Source organism: Nipponia nippon, unplaced genomic scaffold, assembly GCF_047370975.1.
Source record: "Nipponia nippon isolate SJK-2023a ecotype South Korea unplaced genomic scaffold, ASM4737097v1 scaffold_9, whole genome shotgun sequence".
NCBI lineage: Eukaryota > Metazoa > Chordata > Aves > Pelecaniformes > Threskiornithidae > Nipponia > Nipponia nippon.
The window spans coordinates 22,003,524-22,019,028 of NW_028262413.1; the positions used below are offsets into that span (position 1 = coordinate 22,003,524).

Sequence of the window (15,505 nt, forward strand, 5' to 3'; positions counted from 1 at the left end):
CTCTGGATGTGTTTTGGTTCTGCATCGACTGTAAAGTAAGCTCCTAGTTTAGAAGTCTCAATTACGAGCATGGTATTACATTGGTTGAACATGAAGCAGGGTGTCCAGTTCCTGTATTTAGATTTCATCTTGAAGACTGGCTTTCCAAGTTATTTTTATACTGTTTTTCCTTTGACTTGACATCTTGCTGGTTTGTCCCCTTTCACTTCTTGATCATCCCAAAATCAATACAGAATTTTGTTTTGAGAGCAAGGCTTCAGGTACTGGGCTTGTCCCATAATGATATGTTTAAGGAAGGTAATGAAGGTGCACATACTGTAGTGCAAAATGAATGTCCATAAAGAGGGTAAACTGAACAAATCTCAAAGCTGTGGCAAACACTTGACTGAAATATAGTGTGACTATGTATTAAATGTTTGTAAATACATAAAATGTGTGTGTAGGCATTCTCTATCCAGAAGTGTTACATTAGAAATGCCAGATAACTTTTACTGTGAACTGAATATCAGTATGGAGAGATGAGTTCTCATTTAGAGCAATTTTATTTGCAGGTGACAGTTGGAGTTTATGATCCATGTAATTTATCCCACTATCCAGGATGGCCACTGAGAAATTTCCTGATCCTGGCAGCCCACAAATGGTATCTATTTTATTCTTTCCCGCAAATATATTATTTATTGGTTCATAGCAAATTAGGTATTTTTCCCCCCATGGCAGTTTACTTCTATCATCCACCTGAGTTTTAACTTTTAACCTTGATGTGCCTCACCTTCAACGATTCTGATTTTGCATACTATTCTGTGTTTTACTTCTGCCAGTCACAAGTTCTTGTTATTCCTGATCCTCATGTGCATTTATGTACCTGGAAATACATGCTTCAGACCCTGCCAATGCCCTCTAGCTGTTTCAGATCTTGTCTAAAGTATTCTATGATTTTATGGAATTAATTAGTGCCAAGTACTAGTAGACCTAAATTTTGAAAATTAGATACTCTTAGGTTTTCTTGTACTGTACCTTCTGGAATTTTTTGTTGGGCAGAAGTTGGGAAGACAGGACATGATTTTACACTCTGGTATTTGAAAAAAAGTATCATTTAAAGTATCATATAAAATTGGATTGCTGTAACAAAAATGTAATTAAGTTTCATTTTCATAGTTTTGACTTTTACATTTTAATACAAAGCATACAGCAGGGAGAAGAAATGCTCAGTTAGGTATGGTGTTTTCTGGGCTGCTAGCTGAACTGTAGCATAGAAGGATGTGTAAGTGCCCAGAAAGCTTTATACATTCTGAGATTCAGAGGTTTTTAGGCAGTAAAGTTCCAATTGTTTGACTTGAGGATTTGAATCACAAGGAGGAAAAAATGATACTGTATTGAGAACTAAGAGGATCTTGCTTGTGCCATGGCAAAGCACATCGTATCACCTGATGTGTGCTCTGTTGCTTCCTTGCTTTTTATTCCTCTAAATATGCAGTTTGTCCAGGAGTATTGTGTAAATGACAGAGGACAGGCTGACAGTGTCATTTCTTTAGAGCTGTTTCACAACAAGCTTAGTATGTGAAAATGACTAGTAATTGTTTTTATTTATATCTGATCAGAACAAGTGTTCCAGTACTAACAGAAAAAGCCTTACTCAGAATCTGCAAGAGACTAAACCTGTGTGAAATAATGTTTAAAAGAAGTCCCTTTCCTATTAAAGAAGTTGCATGTCTGTCTCTATTTATCTTTTTTTAAACGGCAGGGGCAGCATTCTCCAGTCAGTTGAAGTGCTCTGCTTCAGAGATAGGACCATGCAAGGAGTGAGAGACATAACACACAGCATTATCTTTGAAATAAAACTTCCAGAGAGAGTCCTTGGCCCAGGTAATCCATTTAAAAAAAAAAAATAAATCTTTCCCACTTTTTTTTCCTCCCTCATCAATCACTGTGAAGATGGAAAAAATAAATTAATACTACTAAATCATTGCTTATGCTAAGTTATTTCAAAAGGACTTTAAATTTAATTTCTGTTTAAATGTCTATAAAGGAAATGGTTCCTTCTTCAAAAAAAGAAAGAAGAGAGCATATTCTCTTTCAATTTTTTCCTCCTTGAATTGTGTTTCTAATTTAAAAAAAAAAAAGTCCTCCTGGTGTCATATGAAATACAAAACCCAGGCAATTAGCAATTAGTCTCTTTTTTCTTGTTAAATTTGTACGCAGTTCCTCAGCTAGAAAAAATGCACATGGTAGTGAATTCATGTGATGCAAACTTTCTATTTCTAAAACAGTAGAAGCCTGCTGCAGAGTGGAATTGTTTCTTCAATCCCATAGTGAGGTAGGCAGATGTATTTTAAAACAATAAACTTGTAATGTTAGAACATAAACTCAGACTTAATTTCTGTGTACAGGACAGTATCACAAAATTTCTCTACTTCATTCAAGAAGTTCTGAATGCTTTACATATCATTGTTGTGAATTGTTTAATTATTATATAACTAGGATATATAATTCTCTACTGAATTTACAGATAGGGTCAAGGGAACATGAAAAGATGATTGAACTTGGCAAAATTTACTGAGTTCTGAATTATGAATTTACTGAATTTTGAACATAGCAGTCTGTTTGATATTAAAGATCCGGAGGCTTGATGAGGAATGATGCCATCTCTGTCCTAGGTTTGAAGCAAGCTGAACAGGCAAAAGCAGCGCATCAGAAACCTGAGAGTAAAGCAGTTTTCCAAGAAGCAGTGCTTTTGGTTGATGTAAAACAGCAAAATTTGTATAGCAATGTATACTAGGTTGTTAAGATACAGATTATTTACTTACAGGTTTAGAATTTGTTTGGTTTTTTTCCAACAAGGTTAAATCCAACAAAATTTCTTTTTTTTTCTCCTGTGATATTAAGGCTTTCATTCTTTCTTTCCTTTCTTCCTTTTTTTTTTTAATATGTCAAACAGATTGTCCAAAAGCTGTTGGATGGGAGAAAAACCAAAAGGGAGGCATGGGTCCAAGGATGGTGAATCTCAGTGAATGCATGGATCCAAAAAGGTTTATTTATTATCTTTTAAATTTCTATAGTTTTCTTTACTTGGGCTTAAGCCATAACAAGTTGAAATGTGAAATGCAAGGACAGTCTGTCTCTGTTAGGTAAGACTATACAGTAACACATATACTGTATATTGTTTGGGCAGTCCTTAATGGAGCAGAGTGCACTGCATGCAGCAGAAATATTTGCAATTTTTGACTTTAGCTTAAAATTTCAAATGCATTATATTTAAAACTGAGTGCAATGTAGGTCATAGTGTTACAGGCCTGTGATTTTCATTGAATTCTATAACCTGCAGGTTGTTAAATATAACGAAAATAAGCATGGAGAAAAGGTCAGCCTTTTGGAATTGTTAGTGTATGACAGGAAAGAGCTCAGGAAACATGATCTTAGTAATTTTTATCATTCTGCACATAATGTATGGACAATGGATTGAAAACAGTCTAGTTATGCAGCCTGTTGGCTCATCTGCTTTCACTGACTATATGTGTGTTCTTGACTTTGAAACACTGTAGGAGTGTGATCTAATTATTTAGGTTAACATATTTTGCCTACCAAACTAGGCCATTTTTTTTTTGTCTCTTAATTGTGGCAATTCAGAGTACGTCCATAGACATTAGAGAAGCTTCATCTGAGGGCTCTTAATTCTTTAAGTAAATGTAACTTGACCTTCTTTACTTGTATGCGTGCTCATTTCTGTTAATTCCCACAGAGACTGTTGGTAATACGTCAACCTTGGCATTTGTGATCTTGAATCCTTGTTCAATAAATAATTTACTGGATACGTCAAAAGTTTGTGATGTATAAGGGAGTGAAACTGTCAGAAATCTGAGAACTGTGATGACCTGACTTGAGGAGAGTTTTAACACCCTGTGTTCTGATCAATACAAAAATCTGATACTAGGTTGAGCATGGATTTCCTGCCTCATTTTCCTTCTAAAACTTCCACGAAGAACTGACTGCATTCTTTAGGGGACAAACATAATAGTTCATGTTAAGGACAGATGTAACTGGGTGCAGGAAACCAGTTAATTTTAAAAAGAAACAAAAGTTTGTGGACAAATGGTCTGTGTCTTATCATTCAGCTTAACGGGAATCTTGGCTGAGACACTTCTTATTTTCACGCTTGCATTAATTTTGTTACTAAAATTCTAATTTTGGATTGTTACCTTTTTCAGAATCCCTTAGAGATTTGTTCCAATTCCTAAGGAAGTATGTGGCTTTAGTAGATTCTTACAGCAAGTCCAGAGTGGCTAGCTGACACCTTTTTTGTATATCCTAGCTTCTGAAAGAGAACACTTTCCTAGCAAAATTTCATGGTTAATGCCCATCTTGTTAAATGTCTACAAACTATTTTTTTTAACTTCCACTTTACTAGCTATCTTTCTACTCTTGTTTCAGTAGTGATTTACTCTTCTGTTTTTAAGCTGGGCAGTCACAGCTTTTATAAGGATGTTGATTAGCAGCGTTTGGCCAACACATTGGTTACAAGAGGAGGTTCCAAAGAAATTGAATATCAGGAACTGTGCGTGTATTTATGTAGAATGACTTTTGGCATCTTCTGTTTGCATGTTTTTCCTGTGTGTCTGATTGGCAGAATGGCTAAAAATGTATGGTTAGGACCCTTAAGAACATACTGCATGTGTCATCTCGCAAGTGAACAAACAGCATAAAAAAAGTTTTTTCTGATCAAAGTATTGAACTTCTTCAGTTGAAATAAAAGTAATTGCTTTGTTGGGGAAACACAAGAACATTCAGAAGTGTGTTGCTATTTATTTCATGGTATAGGTTAGCAGAATCATCAGTGGATCTTAATTTGAAATTGATGTGCTGGCGATTGGTGCCTACTCTTGATCTGGAAAAAATTGTGTCTGCCAAGTGTCTGCTGCTAGGAGCTGGTACACTGGGTTGTAGTGTTGCAAGGACCTTGATGGTAAGTCCTGAGTTACTCGTGAAAATAATCTGCCGTTTCTTGTAAATTCTATATGATTTTTTTTTTTTTTTTGAGCAGCTGCCATGGCATGTAAGAGAAAAGTTGTATTCCTCTATATTAAAGTACAAATAATACATATTAGTTGATATTATAAATTGTGAGGAAGAGGTAAGATCTGTAGCAATGGAAGCAACTTGAAGATCTGCTAATAGTAGAATAGCAGGTAGTAAGAGAACCTTAGCAGAATAGTAATTTGTTTTGAATGTACATTAAAAAAGATGGAACAAGAAATTCTGGAACAAATTATCAAGCTAATATGATCAAATTCACAGTGAAGCACTTGAAGTAAGTAACTGTGCTGATATTTACTTTCAGGCATGTTTATCACATCCCACTGAATTCAGTAGGGTTTTGAGGGATTACTGCTAAATGATGTACTTGGACAGACCAAATTTTGTGTTCTCTGAATTCAGTGCAAGTACAAGGTTGTTGGTGTGAATAGCTTAAAAAGCTTTTGTAGCTTGATCTTTCTAGAAAAATTGCACAAAACTCCTGAGTTTCTGGCATTACTCAAAAGTATATGGCTAAGCCCATTGTACTTACCATTATTTAAATTACTTTCTTGTTTAGGGTTGGGGAGTCAGGAAAATTACATTTGTGGACAATGCAAAGATCTCCTACTCCAACCCAGTACGACAGCCACTGTATGAGTTTGAAGACTGTCTTAGCGGTGGGAAGCCTAAGGCACTTGCAGCAGCAGACAGGCTGCAGAAAATCTTCCCGGGAGTGGTAAGATCAGTATTTGAAATGTGTTAATATGTTCCTTGGAAGAGAACCAATGCCTTTAAATAACTATTCCATGTTCTAGTAATTATTCATTATTACGAGTGGGAAAAATACTACATAGGTGTTACATTGGTTACTGACAGATCTATAAGTATTTTGCTTCAAGTACTCCATAACTGTTAAACTTTATTGAGACAATAAATATTTGTAATAATGAAATGTAATTAAGGATCATCTGAATCATCTTGTAGCTCATTGATGGTGAAGTAAAATTTTTTTCCTGTCTAGTATGTCCTAAGGAACTTTCAGTAATGGCTGCTTTTAATACTGTGTTTTCCCACTCTGCTCTTAAATGTGAGTTTAGACACATTGATCGTCTATTATGGGAGCAGAAGGTCTTGAAGGCAGTAATCAGTGTGTTGAGATTTGCTGTTATGTTTTATACCCAAAATTTGCAATCTTAATTTAAGTTGATTTTCTACATAAGAGGCAAATACTTAATCTTTAACTGGTTATGCTGCTGTTGGAATGAAATGGCCTAATGTTCTCAGGATTGCTGTAGATGGACATTTTGTTTTATGAATGATCAGTAATGATGACAAGTAAATGAAACATTTTTAGTTGTGAAACTGAAAGTTGTTTCTTCTGTTGATTTTGCCCAGAATAACTTAATAGCAGCAAGTATTGATTAGAAACTTGCTTTGCATAGAAGTGTAATGCAGAGTATTAAGATGATGTAAGAGTACTTTCTTGTCTGCTTTTGTTTTCTTCAAGAACTAAGCAAACTGAACCAGATCCAGAAAAGGTAAGTAGTTTGTAGCAGCCTGGAGAAGATAATCAGTGTTGGTCTTTGACCAAAGTACTCCTCTTTTGGGGAGCCTGGTGGTAATAACTTACTATCAAAATGAAGTAGTTCAAAGGGAACAAAAGGCAAGAATGAATTTTTATGTTGTTTTAGAAGCTTTATGATGAAAGGCCCACCAATGGCAGCTTTTATCCTCTTTGACTCCAGGGATGTGCATCATATGGACATTATTCAGTGCACATGTTCAAACACACCTAATTTTCAATGCTGAAAAAGAATAGATTAAAAAAAAACAACTTGCAAATATGTGCAGTTCTCTTAGTTTCATCCTTCGTTTTGGGGAAGAATTGATACGGCCTATAATTTCAGAATAGAAACACTCTCAGCTTGCTCTATCATGAACAAAAATTTTTTTATACTGATTTGCCATGTGGTAGAAGTCACTCAACTGTTCATAGTTTTTGCTTTGGAATTGAGACTGTCTTAGAATTGGTAGCTATAGTTACCAGAGCTCACCTGGCAAACAGTATCTTAACCATTTAGTGTACTAAGAATGAATTCTGTATACTTACTATGGAATTCTGTATTTAAAATGCCACTGACTATGTTACTAGTCATAATGTTATTGAGTTATGAACAGTGGAATATAGATCTGTTATGTTGTTGATCAGTGTTGTGAACAAGCGTTACAGAAGATCGTTTCCAAACGTTTTTGGTTCATTTAGTTTGAATCAAGGATTGCTCTGTGTTTTTGTTCTGTTTTTATCTGTGTTGACCCTGTTATTGTCATTATTTATGAAATAAGTATTGGTACTAAGTAGTAATTCAATTAATATTTGAATATTAAACAATGATCCCCAGTATGAAAAAATGCTAAACATTTCACTCTCAGGACTTTTGATAAGACTCTCTGAAAGTTCCTAGAATTTTATTTAACCTTGCTGCCCTATGGTGTTATTGCTACTTGGTGATATTCATTTAGTTATAGAAATACTAAATAGTAGAACAAGTACAGAAAAGAAAGCATCCGTGCAGTGTCACACAGAGCACCAACATTAGGCTAACTAGGATTTGTGTCACATGATTTCTTGCTTTTTAAACTTCAGAAAATGAAAACAGGAATATTAAGAAAGAATGAGTAGTTTAAGTAGAAGAAATAAAAGCTGTTTGTGGAATCCTGAATGATACAGTTTTGCATGTAGAGATAAAGACCAAAAGTTAGTGTTATGAGTTTTCTTGTGAGAAATAACCAAGAAAGCAAAAGACCAGGCTGTACTATGGAATCTTGACATTGTGATGAGGCTTAGAAAAAATAAAAAAATTAAAAAAGTTAAATATAACCTGGAGAGGAACTTCCAGTAATGAGAGGGAACCAATAACAATACTTTAGTGAGCCTGTATCAATAAGTGTGAGGACATTCGGTATATATAGGAAAAAAACCAATTTTTCTGTTCAGTAATAGCATATGCAATGTGCAACCCGTACTGTATGTAAGGAATTTTTCCTCTACCATACACCTCAAATGTTCTGCATCTACCGCTGTTTTCTTAGCATGTTATCTCCATCAGTGTTACGCGTTCTCTATTGTTTTCGTGTGCCATGGGTGGGTCACATCTGATCAGCCTTCAGTGGGACTCAAACCTAGTTTCATAGCTTTGTGGCACAAATGAGGAGAAAGCCATTGCACATATCCTGTGTACCCTTATGACAGAATGTTTCTAATATATTTTTTGGTCAAACTCATTTGTGTAGTAGAATTTGTGGAGAAGAGGTATTATGTTTGACTATCAGTACACATACAGAAAAACAACATGCTAGCATTAACAAGAATTAATAGGGCTTAACAGTAAAAACTCTGCTTCTGTTAATATCATGCTGACAGCATGTGAGAGTGGTGAGGTTTAAGCATCAGGCCAAGCACGTGGACTAACAGTAAGTCTTTAATTAGCCTGGGTAAAGTCTCAGTGCTTTGGGACGGTTTGGATAGTGAAGCTACTGTAGCTGGAGGTTTTCATAACCCAGCTGATTTTGCTAGACTTCTCAAAATAGAGCTGCATCTGTTACTGTGGACTGTGCTGTTGCTTGTTACCAAAACCCATATTTATCAGTATAAATGTCTTTGAATAGAAAGATTAGTTGTCCTGGATTTTGAGCCTGCTCGTTTTTCTCATACTGAAGGAGCAGCCAAAGTTGTCGCTGTTTGGAAACCCACACAGTCCTTTCAGCCCCATGGGAATCCAAGCAGTAATGCTGGTTCTGAAGACATAACCGAAAATTTGATTTTACATTTTTGTGCAATTCACTTGCAGTCTAATTTACTTTCTTTGATTTCAGCGTGAGTAACATTTTGCACACAAAATGCAGTTTTTCCTGGTTGACATTGAGATGCTTGTCTGCTCTATGTGAATTTTTTTTTATTTTTTAATTTTACGTCCTTTCTAGTTGGAAGAGTAACCACCTCATCATGGCAAATGAAACAAGAAGGAATGCTTTGGCAAGGACCTTTGATTTGTTTCATTCCACTTCTAAGATTATCATTAACTATAGCTTAGAGTTTTATAACAAAAAAGAAGGGAGGACTCGGAAATAGGAGAATTTACGGATTCACAGCCTTTCATTACAAGTAGGTAATGCACAGAGTCATTCATATAGCTGCTGTGGAATTTAACTTTATTGACTCTTATACAATCATTTCCTGAAGTATTCAGGCATGGACCTCCAGTGTATTCAGTATTTTATCATCCTTTGTACTATACTGCATGGGGGGGCCACTTTATGTAGGCGTTTCCAATAGCACAATTTAATGATGGCAGCATCACATTTCTTAGTTTTCTGTGTAGCTACCCATGGCACACTTCTGTTCAGGTTTAACATATTGAGCACAGATATCTTCTAAGTGATCTGAGCCATGGTTTAACAAAAAATGCAGAAAGTTAATAGAAATGTGAATAAAAATGATAGAGAAGGTTGTGGTAGCACCACAAATTGCAATATTTTGATGTCTGTTTGCTTTAAAAAAAACAAAAGCACTGGACCCTCAAGCACAGCTTTGGTCAGCTATCAATGAAAGTGTTGGAGAGTGCATTATCTTTTATGATTTTGCACACATCAACATGCAGTCCCTTTTTTTTTTTTTAATCGGTTCGTGATTCTAATACTTATGGGATGGAAACTAAATTTTACTTTGGTTTGGATAATTTGGAGACATTTTAAATCTTTTGTTAGTATGAAGGTTCTGGTCTTAAAATCTAAGCCTTTTTGTGAGCAGTCAAGCAAAATTCTTTTTGTCATGTAGAGACTCCCTGAGATTTTTGAATTCTGTGGAATGAACAAGATCTGTCTTTGGGGACATATGCATATTTACTCGTCCTTCAAATAATATGCATGTGCCATCGCAATGTGCTCTTTTTCCCAGCATTTGGCTGCAAAAGTGTACCTCAGCCATTTTGCTAGTGACTGATATCTTTTTTTCAAGGGACAATTATTCAAATAAAATTGAAGCTATTGAAGCTGCTAGACTTGTATGTATTCGTACAGCTACAGTCACTGAATAGAGCGTTTTTCTGAATTCTGGTAAGATTTTGCTATTTTACAAACCTTGTTACCATATTTCTGTGCAGCTAGTGTTCAACTTATTTACTTGTTCGTTTTAGTTTTTTGAGCAAAAAATGACCTCCTAAGTCACCAACAGTGTCAGTTATACTTACCTAATAAATCAACACTTGTATGCAGTACAGGGGCTTGACAAGTTATCCATAAATACATTACTCATATACAGCATGAGTACACACATATACAAGTATGTGTTCCTGCCGCAACTTTTTGGAGGAGGTAACAACAGTGAAGGTAAAACCTCCTCCAGTAATTGTGCAATCTCTGTGCTGGTGATGCAGAACCCAGGCTGTCCCCACTGGAACGCAGTGGAGCTGCCCTGTTAACAGCATACTAGATCACTGTGGACTCTACTTTTTTCCCCTTGGAGGTCGGGGTGTGGGTGGGGGAAGAAGAGGAAGAAAAAAAAAAAAAAAAAAAAAGGTGCATCCTTTGGTATGGTTAATGCAGATATTACCCAAATTAATTTCTGCAAGCTGCTATATGTGTCTATTTCTTTTTATCTTCAGGTTAAATATGATGTATAGAATGTATACTTCACCCTTCTGGTTATTTGGCTCACCCGGATATATGCATTGTGCATGTAATTGCTCTATACAAAAACATGTTCCACCGACGTTCCTTTCCTCTCTTCCCATGTAATTTTGTTTGGTTCATCTAGCTTTCAAATTTTGGCTTTTAAATTGTTAGTTGCTTCAGCACAGCGACAAGCAAGGAGGCTTTGGCAAGGCCTATGCTTCTGTAACATACATGAAGGATCCATTATTCTCTTACAGCAGATGGCTGGCAGATTGTGTTAGCATATTTCCAAATGAGTGAGTTTGTATTGTATATGCATTGTATATGCTTATTTGGCTCTTTAGCCATTTTCTGCTCAATATGCCTTGCCCAAATATGGAATTGGAAAAGGCATATGTTTCTGCAATAAGAACAGGCCCTTTCAGCATCTGCATAGTGCAAGCCTCCAGACATCCAAGCTCTGAAGTAACAAGTCTCAGAAGTGATTTTCTTCTATATCAAGTTCACATATGGCCGGTCAAATTACATGGAAATCATTCAAGACTATTGTTCTCCTCGTAAAGAATTTAAAACAAAGAGGAGAATGTGTGATATTTCTCATCTGTCTTACTGTAATTGAGTCAATATACAGTATCAGAAATATAAACTGCATCCCATTAACCTTGTGTGTGAAGTGGCTGCAAAGATAATCCAGGACAAAGATTTTATCTGAGTTTAACAGCATGATCATAATCATACGTAAGATCTGTCTGCTTGCTTTTGTAGTGATGTTTGTTACCACTGGGATTAGGAGCAGTTCATCTATCTTCTTGTAGTGATTTGCCAGACCTAACAGACTGGGCTTGCTAGTTCAGGCACAGAGCCACCTGAACATGGTTGGTCTGCTTTCATGACCCAAACCAGTGTGATTGCATTGAGCTGCTATGTTCTGCATAAATATAGCAGCTGAGGCTGCCATTCCCTCAGAAACTTCAGCACTGTGCTTTAGTGCACAGCACTGATATACAGAGAGATGTAAAGAATGAAGTTGCCATTCTGCCAAACAGTAATTGAATTTGTACTCTACAATTTTGTATTGAACCTCATACTAATTCTATTCAGTCACAAGGTTATCTTTTTAATATGTTGCTTTCTGTCTGTCTCCATCTAGAGTTCAGAAGGCCATAACATGAGCATCCCTATGCCAGGCCACCCAGTGAATTTTTCTGAAGTAACAATGGCACAGGCTCGGAAGGATGTGGCTAAACTTGAAGAGCTTATTGATGCTCATGATGTTGTTTTCCTACTAATGGACACTAGAGAGAGTCGATGGCTTCCTGCTGTCATTGCAGCCAGCAAGAGGAAGGTATTGTACCATACCTTGCTAATGTCCTTGTCACTGTATTTCAGCTCTTGCATATCAACCAGCTATGTATATCTAAAAGAACTTTATGGGAAATTGAAATATTTGACCAATCTTGTGTGATTGTGCAGAATTTTTTTATTGTTTTCTGTAGCCTCAAAGATTCTGTATAAGACAAAAAGAGAATGTTGAAAAGAGGAAATGGAAATTTCCATCACAGAATGATATAGGTTGAAAGAGACCTCTGGAGGTGATGTGGTCCAACTCCCTGTTCAAAACAGGGCTAACTTACAGCATGTTGTTCAGGGTCTTGTCTAGTCAGTATCTTTCGAGCATCTCCGAGGGTACATATTTCATAGTCATACTAAGAGAAGTAATTTCATAGTAAGAGAATCATAGTAAGGAGGATTAAAGATGTCACAATAATGATTGACTGATAGGGGATGTGAATTGTAGAAACTTGTCTGAAACCACGTTTTCAAAATATATCTCAAAAATTAGAAAATTAATTCTGAATTTAAGAAGTAGGCCAGCACTTTTTTAGTCAAAAGTTAAGTTGGGGTTTTGCTCATTGCCTTATTGGAAAACATACTGTTGTGCTGAGCCAATGCATCCAAACTCTGCCCGTGACATTTACTCAGGTAGCGTTGAATGCTTCAGCTATTTCTGTAGCTTAAAAGTAGTATCCTCATGTTACAGGCAAAGAAAAATGAAGGGAGAGGGCTGCAGTACATGAAATTAAGATTCTGAATTTATATATTAAAAAAAAAAGTATCTGAAGCTTTATAGATTATACCCTGTATATGAGACCAGGGAGACTGTATGCATAAATGCTTGTGTAGTCAAAATGTTAAAATATCTTTTGTGATCAGTATACAGATCTGATCAGATGAACCAGATTGAGAAATAAAACATAAGCTTAACAAAACTTTTCCAGGAGAGTCACAGAAACGTATGGGGAGAAGATTTTCAGCCATTTTTTCCTGTTCTACAAATCTTACTGAGGTTTAGATATGAATGATAGAGCCTTTACTTTTGTGTGAATTTTATTCTTGAATAAGAGTGTGCCACAGTGTGGCATCCAAACTTTTTCTGTGAAAGAATATTCTAAATCACACAGGATTCTGGAAGCATCATCCTTCTCCAAATTAATGTAGTGTTGAAAATACAGTTTTGCTGAAGAATCCAGCTAAATTGTCCCGAACACTTACTTCCCTTGCTATCATGATGTAGACTTTAGTAAAACAGTCTCAAGTAATCTTGAAATTTCTTAATTCATTTAAGAATTGTGCAGTTTCACACTTACTCAGTTAAAATAGCACAAAATCAGAAAGTGCAAGTATCACGCTTTTAACATGTCAACTTACCACAGTGCACATCCTGTGTATTTTGTGGCATAAATATAATGATATTCATAGCAATGTATTAAGTTGTGAACTTAAAATTAGAGTAAAAGAAAACATACATGTGACACAGCTGAGTCAATGTTATTATTTGATCTTGGATTTTTGTATTTCCTGACTTCTGTGATTTTTCAGCTATGACAACCTTAGTTTCCTAATAGTTATTAGTTGTTTCTGGTTTCTTTTGTTTGTGTTTATATTTATTTCCAAAAAAATGGACAGTAGAAAGGAAAGACAATGCAGATTTGTGGTATTTGCAAACTAGTTTTATCTTATAAATTCCAAGTATATTCCCCTTTCTCCTGAAGTTTATGTTCAGCTGAACTTAATTAAATTTCCTCTGCACCTGCTTTGCAAGCAGGTTTTTTCCAGATCAAACAGTTCTCTCGGTTTTTTTTAAGCCAAGGTCTTAAATGATTTTCTTTTTTTTTTTTTTCTTATTTTAAATAGATTTCTGATCGTGAGCAATAGGCTTGTATGTCTTTGTAGCTCAAGTGAACTTCCCTTTGCCAGTGAACTACACTGTCAGTGGAAAGATCAGTGTGGACTTCACTTCAGGTGTAACTGAGTGTATTGAACCTGATAACTTAATCAGTTCCTACTGAATCCTACTGTCTTTTCTGCAGTTTGCTCCTGTGGTCTTTCAGCAATCTTTTTTCTGTCTAAAAACAGCACATAAATGACATAAAAAGAATAAGTTTGCAAAGCTGGGTATTGAAACTGGGAAGTACCAGCCTATGATTATACTATATGCAGCCCCCCTGCCTGGTTCAGTCAGGATATGGTTGTTTTAATGATCTCTGAAACTTTTCCCCCCACATTTGCTTAGCTAGCAGTCCCCAACTATATTTGCCTTACGGTGTTCAAACTTGTACTTTGAGGACAAATCTTGTAATTTCTTTGTGACAGTTCTCTGATATTCAATGGCATAGTGTGTCTGACTGCATCACAGTTACTTGATTTTCATAAGATCACTTTGATGTGAGGAGATGGAATTCTCTGTCACTGAATAAGCACTGCACTGAAATCTCAAGGCATCCAAACTGAAATGCTCAGTATCTGCTTTTCAATGTTCTTCATGTTGATAAACATTTAATGAGAGCTCTACTTCAAATGTGAGTTTGTGTGACAACTGCAAATCTGAAGTACTGCTGCAGTTTGGACCCCAAGGTCTCGAAACAGGCACACAGAAAATGAAGAACATAGTGAGTGATAATCTGTGTAAAGTTCTCTATAAGGAGTAGAAATAAGAGTTGGTTTCCCCACATAATCATTCAGTTGCCTCGATGATCTTTGAACTTCCTGCAGTCTTTCCTCCCAAAATAAGTATCTTAGACAAACACAGAACTCAAATGTTAAATCCCTGTGTCAGATGTTAAATCCCTGTTCCTGCTGAGCACTGGAACTTTTAAAATTTTGCTATTTTTTTTGAAACACATGCTAAAAGATACGCTTTTCCATAGTCTCTTTATCAAAAACAGATGATTTTTTGTCTTTTTTTAATTAAATCAATCCGTTAGATTCAAATAGTTGCTGGACAGTAAACTTGAGAGAGAAACAGTTTATTGCAGTGGGAAGTGTTTAGCAATATTATTAATTTCTGATAATACCAGCTGTGCCATGTTATTCATATTTTGAAAATGGAATACCATCTTCAGGTTTTACAGGCACATGTAGTGAGAAGGTGCAGTCTTTTAATTGCTTGCTATAGACCTGGCTGTACTACCGCAGATTCAACAGCATGGTTCTACTTTAGGAATGAGGAAAGAATAAACTACAACAAGGTTGAAAGTGAATATCCAGAAATTATTTGAAATACCAAGAATGATGATGAAACTCACAAGCTTACTAGTTAAGATGGCTAATTCTTGACAGCTTCCCTCAAAGTCCCTCTTTTAAATTATTCCTGGTTATACGAATGAAAAATGACAAACTGCTGTACTAGAATTTCCATCTAAAATATGTGCATATGAAGCAGTATAATATCTTCCTCTCTATTTTACTGGGTACAGTCATTATTGTACAACTGTTTTTGCTTTTTGCTGTATCTAAATCATGGCCTGTAAGTTTAGTAAAATCT

At 35.8% G+C, this 15,505-nt stretch overlaps 1 protein-coding gene across 14 annotated transcripts in view; it reads left to right on the forward strand.

Annotated features, from left to right (window-relative positions):
• Positions 1-15,505, forward strand: part of ATG7 (autophagy related 7) — a 134,054-nt gene that overhangs the window by 12,181 nt on the left and 106,368 nt on the right. For all 14 annotated transcript variants that reach the window (XR_015701643.1, XR_015701644.1, XR_015701647.1 and 11 more), the window contains exons 8-13: positions 552-640; positions 1,742-1,863; positions 2,936-3,026; positions 4,813-4,957; positions 5,588-5,746; positions 11,831-12,025. Coding sequence is in view for 4 of the 14 variants with exons in the window: in XM_009476706.2 (XP_009474981.1) it covers positions 552-640; positions 1,742-1,863; positions 2,936-3,026; positions 4,813-4,957; positions 5,588-5,746; positions 11,831-12,025 (801 nt within the window). In the remaining 10 variants the exon portion in view is untranslated. The remainder of the gene's footprint in view (positions 1-551; positions 641-1,741; positions 1,864-2,935; positions 3,027-4,812; positions 4,958-5,587; positions 5,747-11,830; positions 12,026-15,505) is intronic.